The sequence below is a fragment of the Manis javanica genome, chromosome 3 (genome assembly GCF_040802235.1).
Source record: "Manis javanica isolate MJ-LG chromosome 3, MJ_LKY, whole genome shotgun sequence".
NCBI classification, from domain to species: Eukaryota; Metazoa; Chordata; class Mammalia; order Pholidota; family Manidae; genus Manis; species Manis javanica.
The window spans coordinates 210,593,866-210,603,763 of NC_133158.1; the positions used below are offsets into that span (position 1 = coordinate 210,593,866).

The following is a 9,898-nucleotide window of genomic DNA, read 5'->3' on the forward strand; positions in this document are numbered from 1 at the left end:
AGAAACAACTGTTATAGTTTTTTGTAATTATTCTTGTAATCTAAAGTTCAAAGGTATTTCTGTACAAAGATAATAAAACGAACACTGACAAATCAGGGCAACTGAGAAGTTAGATGATGTCTTACCAAACTGATTCACCATGATAGTACTTATATGTTAAAATGGTTTTGTTAAAACTTCAAAAGCAATGGACTACATTTTGCTTCTTTTAAAAAGAAATATCTAATTAAAAAACTGTAGAAAATTAGGGAACAAAACAAATACCAAAAGTATAAAAAATAAAATAAAAATCACCTAAAATTCGGTCACATATAAAAATAAAAATAAAATAGAAGAAAACAGCTAAAAGTTAAAAGTTAAATTATCTCTGGGGGTGGGGAGGAACATGGGTATTGGAGAGGACAGGTAGTGAACTGACCTTTTCTATTGTTAAGCGCTCTGTTACTATTTGAATGTGTAAAACATATTTGTTAGATAAAAATAAAACAAAATTTTAAAAAGGTCTTTGGAAACAATGACTACTTATTTTTATTATATGGGACAATTTTCTATTTTTGACATTTGGATTATTTCTAATTTTAAACGCTTCAATAAATATTTTAAAAATAAATGTATCCATATTCCTGATTATTTCCTTAACATGTATTATAAAAGGTAAAGTGTTAGTTCAAAATGTACGTTCAGTTTTAAGGTTAATAATATGTATCACTACAGAAAAGTTATATTAATATACATTCTTAATAGCTACATTAATGATTAGTAACTAATTATACTTAATATACAAGCATTATTTAGAGTAGGAGACACAAAAACTTAAGATTAAACAAAATGATTTGTACATGATTTAAAATGTACCCAAGAAAATATAATTTAAATTTACTTGAATTGGGTATTATTTTGCAGAAAAGCAAAAAGATGATGAATCTTACACGTGGGTAGTCTTAGCAAATGCAGACACCATGAGTTTTCTGAAGGGCTTTCTACTAGCTTAAGTGAGAAACTGAGCGAACAGCCAACAGGTAATCAGAAAAAGGAAAGGGAAATATAAAAACCTCTTTTCCTGGAGACAATATTTAGCTCCCTGGTGACACCTGCTGGATAATAAAAAGAATAAACCTGAAAGCTTTTTAGTGAAAGTAAATCATTCAATGTAAAGTTCATTTATGCTCCATCCAGCCCGTGGTCTTAAGTCATCAAGGCTACTAGAAGCAAGTGTGGTGTGCTAAGTGCACCAGAGAACAGCGTGCTTTAAATATGCAAAACCTTTCTTACAAAGCCCACTAGGAAACTTGACATCTCTAAATTACTCCAAGAGGTCCTAGGGACTAAGAAAGTGTTCTATACATAGTTTTCTACATGTATTTTAATAACAGCAAAACATCATTCCAGTGAGCTCTATGTAGGATCTTAATTTACATCTACAGACATAAATTCCATATCTAGATTTCTATCTGCAGATGTAAATTCTTACAAGGGACACTTAAAAGGCTGCACCATGTAGCCCATCCGAACCCACAGCTGCACAAAGCCCTCCTGGCTCTTCCTGATCGCACCTGCTCTCTGCCACCTCTACTTCTATAACACCGCTTCACTTTGCCCATACTTTTAAAAACACACTTCATTTTTTAGAGCAGTTTTAGGTTCGCAGCAAAACTGACCCGTAGTTGTTGGTGTGTGCCTCCACCTTAATACTGTGACAACACAGACTAAATCTTCCTCTTCAGATACTCAGAGGCTGGCATGCATGTGGCCCCAGAGACAAGCCGCAGCAAATAGGAAAGTGGAAAGGAAAACACTACAAGCTACCACTGGAAACCATCAGCGTGCGCCAGAACCCAGGCAGCCCTGCTTTGTAAGGACTATACAAGGCCCCTCCCCCCGGCTGCTCAGTGCACGGCCTGCACCACTGTAAGTGGAAGCTCTGCTTTAGGTGATTCTCAGGAACCTGAGTCTTAGGGTCACACCCTTCATGTGGTAGAAAAAAGAAAAGTAGTTTTGGTCGGGTTTGATCCACATCTACTATAGAAAAGCATGTCTCTTGTAACGGTGCCTTATTGTTCAATGTAATATAGGAAGACAGTACCCCCTCCTCAGCTACATCCATCAGGACGATCCTATGAGAAAAATACAAATTACCTATGACAATGTGTGGGTTACTGGGAGAAACATAAAACTCAGGTATTAATACACGGTAAACCACTTCTTCATTAAGTCATACCCGAGTCAATGTCATCAATTCGTTATAAGGAGAAACTTGAAAAACAGGAATTATTTTACTCTATTGTTCTTGTTTCTTTTCCTCGTTACTAGCTTGTGATAGTTTTACTTATTCTGATTCTACTTTATGGCAACCAGTGTAACAGCAGGGTTCTAAACTCTTTATACAGAGCTGCTTTATAACTATGTATTTATATAATTATTATATATATCACATTATTGTATGTTATATGTTACCTTTATATATATAGTACATATATAAGTATATATACTAGGTCACTACAGTTACTATATATAGCCATATAACTTTATGCTGCAGTTATATGTAACATCATTGCTTTTTGACATCTTTTAACTTTTGACTTTAATTCATTAATTTCAGGTCTCATGCTGAAGAATGTTATACTTGCCTCTTTTAAAGGATCAAGTTTAAACTGTTGTCAGTTTCAAACTGCACTTACAATAGACCCTGATGGTTTTACAGAAAACAAAAAGCAATAAAGAGAAGTAACTGTAGTGAATTCGCCAGCTCTCATATTCCTGAGGCAGTCATCCAGCCCCCAGGGGAGGGAGGACAGACTTTGGGGAGCTACAGCAGCCCAGTGGTGATGACCACCACGTACTGAGTGTGGCCTTGGGCCAGGCACTTTCCCCAGGCTCTTTCATGGAGCCTCCATAGCCCTACAAGGGAGATACTATCCTACGACCCACTGCTTACACCTAAGAAATCTAAAATTCAAAGAGGTTAAGTTAACTATAGAAAGCTTGACAGAGCTGGGATTTTAAGGTAGACTGGCTTTTAAGGTGTCTTTTCCAAAATGTTCCATTACCCCTAGGAGAAGCACAGCCCTGTTTTCCAGGCTTGAATCAGAGTAATGCTGTCATTTTTCCAGGCTCCCCTGTTGCAGATCTTTTCTCCCTCACCCCAGTGTTCCACACATGGGGGTCACTCCTGGCTCTCTTGATCAGGAAAGCCAAATTTCACTTTCATCTCCCTCCTCACTCATGCAGTCAAAAAGGGCTATCCTTTAAGGCGATGCTTTTCTTTTAAACTTGAGTTCAAATTAGCCGGTTCAAAAATTAATTTAGCAGTGTGAGACTAGTTTTTAAAAAGTGAAATGAAACAGAAAACAGCACAGCAAATAGTATGAGTATTTTTGTGAATTTTTTTGTAATAGGAATGTATACATCATTTAGTTATGTGTACAGTATGAAATAACGTATTTCCTTCCAAGGAGAGAGGTCAACAGTTTTAAAAAACTGTTAACATTTCATGTCTTAAAAAGAACCACTTTCAGCCTCAAAAAAACAATAGGCTCCCACTAATCTTAAATATGCTGAAAATGTACAGAAAAAGATCTTTTGAAAATCCAAGTCACAGAGTATTTAATTTGATATAAACTAGCATAGGTTAACCACTAATTAGTATCACTCTAAATCAAATGATACCACAAAACTCTTCATATAGGAAGTTTCTAACCAGCAAGTGGCCCAATAAACTCAAATATTATTCAGTATAACTAAGTTCTAGGAAGTCAGTCCTCTGGAGTTCCGTTAATGGGTTAGTTAGCAGTAGTTAGCTGAAAACTCTTGTATCCAACAAACCATGGGGTGGGGGGTGCCTGGGAGGCAATTAAACTTACCTGCTGGACATTTCAAAATCAAATGCTTTTGAAAACTTACTTTCATATTTATCCTTTCCCATGTAAATAGTGTAAGCAGATGCGTTAACTAAGACAAAAACAAAACAAGAAAGAGTTAGATTTCTTTACCACCCAAAAAACTGTTGCATGGGAAAACAAGTGACAAATGCTTAGGTTAGGAGTTGGCAGAACATGGCCACAGGCCAAATCTGGTCCTGTTCTCAGACAGCCCTTGAGATAAGAATGATTTTTACGTTTTTAAAGGGTTGATAAACTTGGAAAGGAAGCAGTAGCAGCTATGGAGACTGGATATGGCTTACAAGTCTAAAATATTTACTCTCTGGCCCAAACAAAAAAGGTTTGCTGACCCTTATCAAAAATAGCTACTCTCCTACTTTTTCAGGGATAGACTTCAATTTCCATTCAGTCTTATACCTTTGCCTTACAGAGTTAAAAAAAAAAAAAGAACTGTCATCTCAACTATTCAAATACAGGCTCCTGTACTTAGGCAAGTTTTATTTTTACTAATTAACCAATGTTAATCATATTCCAGGTGGGCAGTAAATTATAATGAGCTCCCTGTCCCATCTGGGAGAAACATGGTCCTCACATATCTTCTAATCCAACAACTCTGATCCCTGACAGCACATGAGAATCACCCAGGCTCCACCTCAGGCTGCCCAAATCCGGGCCTCTGGGGGGTGGGTACTGGTGTTTTTTAAAAAGACCTCCAAGTGATTCCACTGTGAGGTCAACATTTAGGAACCACCATCCTGATCCAAACTCAGTATATTCTGGGTGCGGCTTACCTTGGAAATGCCATTTGCGTTATTGAGCTAGTGTGTTGTTTAATGTGGGCATCCTCTCTCTGGAGTCAAAAAAAGTGAAGTTTCCTAACTGAAATTCTAACTGGTTACTGGGCTTCCAAGCTACCTACCACAACCTGTTTGATCCCATTTGGATCTGCCCCGGAATTGACAGTCACTGGGGCCCCCAGTCTAGAAAGCCTGATGGGTGCAAGGCTGGGCTGGGCAGTCGGCTGGCAGTCATTCGAGAGCATGTGAGCAGAGCTCTGAAGGCCAGGGACCCACACTCCTTCATTTATAAATTCTTCAAGTCAGGATTGCTTGTACTTCCAGTAATGAGAAGCCCCTTAAATTATCAATCACAGTTGCCTCTCTTGGGGAAGAAAGCTCCCTCAGTTAGCAGTTAACACGGCTACAGTCCATTGTAACTTGGAAGTAGTTGAGAGAAATAAACTTGAAAGGAGAGAATGTTTGCATTGCCTCATTGATAAGATACCTGTCTATAATTGAGCATTATATTAGCGTAATAAGACCTTAGCCCAGCACATAACAAATGTCAGAAGTAAAGAAATAAAAGTGTTTGATTATGTCTGCACAACATGGCAATAAATGTGTACACCCTTTTATGTGACCACTAGGAATATAGCCTACTAATTAAATACTCCATCAAGCAATGGTGTTTTTACAATCTAAACACAGTTAAGACCGATTAGACACACTATAGGACATCCATCAACAAAATACCACATACCCACTAAGAAGAAAGGGTAGGTGAAGAACTTAAATGGCAGAACAGCATTTTTGTGTATCTATATGAAGATTAAATTTGCAAAAAGCAAGCAAATATATATTTGTGTATATATATACACATTTCCGTACATATTTTTAATATATGCACCCAGGTCCTTTATATGTATGGAAGGATACACATAATGTTAACAAGTTACCCTGGCTAGCCTGCTTACAAAATGGATAGCTGGCTTTTATAATCATAACAAAAGTAGTTTTTTAAAGTTATTAAAATAAAATAAAGCTCTGTCTGTGCAGGCCAAGCTATCTACATTACAGCCAAGAGAATGACAGACAACTGTTTGGATGGTTGATCTAGAAGATGAGGTGATTAACTCTTCATAATGAAAGAAAAACTGAATAAATGGTCCAGATTAGAAGAGATTAAAGAGTTAATGAATGACTGAATGCAACAATGATTTGTAATTCATCTTTCTATTAAATGCATTATTAGAACAGTGATGAAACTGAATAAAAGCTGATTAGATATTGTTGCAATATTAATTTCCTGATTTTGATAATGAAGAATGTTGATAGAACAGCTTTGATTTTAGAAAAAAATACTCAAATATTTAAGGATAAATTGCAATATACTAACAAAAAGTTCAGGGAAAAAATGTGTGTGTGTGTGTTGGGGGATGAGTAGAGTGAGGGAAATGGAGAAGAAAAAGGAAAATAAAGAGATAAAGGGGAATGTGGCAAAATGTAGAATTTCTGAAATCTGAGAATATAAAGGAAATATTTTGACTTTTGAGAGACAAATTATGTCAAAGTTGAAAATTAAAAAGGAGCAAGACTGCTGAAGGATAAGATCTGAATTAAGCTCCTGTCCTTATCAAAAGGATAAAGAAAAAGAAAGGAAAGGGAAATTTAATCTAGTACTTTTGTTATTCTCAAGTAACATGGTTAATTACTATGGGAACCAGTTACCTTGGAGATACCTGATTCAGGTGTAGCAACTAACCCAACTTTAGAGGTGCTGCGATAATTCTGTAATTTACAGAACAACCTATCTTGAAATAAATGCTGTTAAAAGGTACCAAAAGTACAAGCTGACATAATGAGTCAAGTGCAGATTATTTCGTAGGTCCATAGATCAGATGGTCTTGAAGTTGACACTGTAAATAGTATAAGATTAATGTTTCATTATTTCATTATGAGAGAGCATAAAAGAATAAAATTTAATAGGTTTTAGAGCTACTAATTTTAAATGGGAAGGCAAAAACTTTCTATTGAGATTTTCTCATCTAAAAAAAAAAGATTTATGTAGTAAAGCATTTCAACCATGGTTGAAAGGCTGGCTATCTAAATGGAAGTCATTTCCTGAAGATCTTGTAGGTTCAAGTTATTTTCTATATTGGAATACATAACGTTTTACTACTACTTTACTGGAAATGTTACAATTTTTTCCATCAACTTTGCAATTTTAAAAGATGTGCTGCACAAGTGCAGTTTTATTAGACTTGGAGGCCAAATATTCTTCCAACAGAAAGCAGTTCTGACATCACAGTGGAAGCCAGTGAGAAAAATATGATCCACAAGCCTGCTGAAGCACTCTCTTCTATTAAAGGTACCTGTATATATATAAACTAGTGCTCAAAAAATTTAGCATAGTCCTAAGAATAAAGCAGTTAGCATAAAATACATTTAGCATCTATATACCCGGCCTGTTATTTCTTATTCCATCGTTGGTCTTATATGGATATCTAATGTTGGGAATTCTCACGAGTAGAAGCTACAAAGAGATGTCTGAGTTGACAGAGACAGCAGAACACAGACCAGGATGGGGAGGGTGAAAATGCTGTTAGGGACCTATAATGACTTTTCTTGCTAGTTTGAATTTTGCTTCTAGTAATTTTAATAATATGGGCAAGACAAACCAAACCTAGAGAAGCAGAGAAATAACTTACGGCACACTGTGGAGAAGGCTAAACTATTGAGAAAAATGACAGCTGATAGTGTTCAGAGGGAGGAGGGTGAGCAGGGGTCTCTGAGTTACAACTTCCCTGGGCCCCTATGTTCTCATCTATAAAGAGAATGTACCAACCCATTCAAACCCCCACAAACAGTATTTCATTTAAATTTCTTCCTTTAACAAGCAAGCAGAGAGAGTAGCAATAGAATATAGAGTGTGCTATGAGTAAAAAAATACCATTCATTTATTCAACAAGCATTTATTGAGTAAATATTATAAGCCAAGGCACTATGCTAGGGAAACAAGGAGATCCTGTCCCTGCCCTCAAGGGGCTTACACTCTAGCTCCTGCGGACTGCTTTTCATACCGTACGCTAAGCGCAGTACCAAAGATATACACCGGTGTTGATGGGGTCCCTGCAGAAGTCTATCTAAGCAATCTTTGGGTGGGAGCTAGGTTGGGAAAGACATTTGGAAAAGGCAGGCCAGAGCTTTAGGGGAGTAACTGTTCACTGGGGGTTGATTATAGGCAAAGGGAACAGAAGCGGAGAAACTAAGTTGAGAACAGCATTTCCCGGGAACTAAAAGTACTCTTTCCTCTCCTGCCAAGACAAAACAGAAACATTATTATACGTCGCGTTTCAAGATCTGGGACATGAACTCTGCCCAGTAAGTGGCTGTATCGCCATCCCAGGGTCTTTTATTGCTTTGTGTTGCATGCCAGTCCCTACAACCCTTTCCTAGAAGGGTAAGCGCACTTCCTGTAAGACAAGAGATGTTGGCAGGCGTCTCCTTTCCCAAGGCGGGTAATTACCCCAGCGCAGCCAGAATAAAGGCCATAGTGGAGAAAAAAAAAAGACACGACTTGGAAATGGGGTATGAAGAAGCCCACGAACTCTGGCCGGTTACAGGTAGCGACGGGAGGTCTTTCCATGACTGAGGTAAAAGAACAACACCCAGATGCAAAGACAGCAGCGCGGGATGATCCCTCTACGCCCCCCAGACCCTGACGAGGGGGCACAAGAGGGCGACAGGAACGGACACGGCGTGGGGACCGAGAGGGCCCGGCAAGAAGCACCCACTGTCGAGAAGGCGCTTTAGGACGAGGTCCCGGCTCAGCAGTGGCCTGGGGGTCCCGGCTTCGGAGGCCCGCTGGCGAGCAGGGCCCCAGGAGGTCGCGGCGCCCACTCACCGCTGCTGCTGGCGAAGTAGAACACCATGATCTCGTCGGCAGCGAAGCAACCCCAGGGCGAACAGCAGCACCTAACTTGCGAGGCTCAAGATACCCGGAGCACAGAGCTCGCCGGTTCCCCGGAACTTCTCCGCGCATTTCCGGCGGTCGGGGGTCGAGTCACAATGCCGTCCCGTCGACGCCATCTTTAATCCTGGCGAGCTGGCCAGAGGGCGGGCTTCGACTTGGAGTTTGAGGGAAAGGATGGAGTTGGGCCAGTTGGTGGTTGGAAAACAGGGCGGGGGAAATCCGTCTTCTTAAAAAAACAATGCCATTGGCCGACTTTATCTTCACAACCTGGGCTATCCTGTCTTGAGGCTTATCTATCTGTTGCTTTTATAGCTTTCTTTCACTTCTACATGGGCTTCTGGAGAAAAGAGACCTTTAGCCTTTTTTGCACTAAGCATTCACTGCCTGCGCCAGTCACAGACCTTGGCACTTAGTAGGAGCTCATGGAATTTTGAGTGAATGCAAAATTTCTCCACCATTCTCTTCCTGCTTGTTGGGCACATTCTGTGCTTCACTTACCTGATCTGCAGAATGAAGATGAGTAGAGCAACTAGTTCACAGGTTATTCTACTAGGGTTAAATGAGGGGTAAAGGGTTTGGAACATACCGCTCAACTAAAGGGAGGTGTTAGTGATAGTCCCGAGAGGCAGCATGCTTTTTGGGGTTTGGACTCACTCTTCTGCCTTTAAATCTAAGGTTGACATCTATTACGTAAGATTAGGCAAAATGCAAACGTCTGAATCTCAGAGATTGAAAGGGCAAGCAGCCAATCAGGACCCGGATCCTATTTGAGCCAATCGGGACCCGGATCCTATTTTGGCCAATCGGGACCCGGATCCTATTTTCAGCCAATCGGAGCTTGGTCTCTCTCTCCCCTCCAGTTAGCAAGAAGTATACCCACCTCCCCTAGACCCTGCCAACTGACCAGAGCCACGACCTGTCACCCCACTAACTACCCCCAAGCCCAGCCAGTCAGCCAGAGCCACAACCCTCACCCCACAAACCGCCCTAGAAACCCATAAAATCTTTGTTTCCTGAAACTCGCTCTCTCTCTGGCACCTGGCCACTGCGTTGGCGTGGGTGTGAGACTGACCTCGAGCTGGCTCGAATAAAGGCTCCTTGCTTTTGCATCCGTGTTGGCTCCCTGGTGGTCTCCTGGGATTCGCGACTTCGGGCATAACAAGATCTTGCTGTAAAGTGGGAATAATTTTACTCACGTAAAGCTCCCACAGCACGTAGCTTTGACCAGATTAGTTCTCATTCTGACCTTCACTCTATGAAGTTAAGTG

The 9,898-nt window shown here is 39.8% G+C and overlaps 1 protein-coding gene across 3 annotated transcripts in view; it reads right to left on the reverse strand.

Annotated features, from left to right (window-relative positions):
* CCDC25 (coiled-coil domain containing 25) overlaps window positions 1–8,748 on the reverse strand; it is a 32,888-nt gene extending 24,140 nt beyond the window's left edge. The window contains exons 1-3 of one of the 3 annotated variants that reach the window (XM_017655824.3): window positions 8,562–8,743; window positions 3,901–3,948; window positions 1,053–1,091 (exon numbers count right to left, since the gene is read on the reverse strand). In XM_017655824.3, the coding sequence (XP_017511313.1) occupies window positions 1,053–1,091; window positions 3,901–3,948; window positions 8,562–8,589 (115 nt within the window). In that variant the 5' untranslated portion in view covers window positions 8,590–8,743. Of the gene's footprint in view, window positions 1–1,052; window positions 1,095–3,900; window positions 3,949–8,561 lie in introns of all 3 variants that reach the window. The other 2 variants (XM_017655823.3, XM_017655825.3) reach the window with 2 other exon arrangements.
* Between the last annotated feature and the right edge of the window lie 1,150 nt (window positions 8,749–9,898).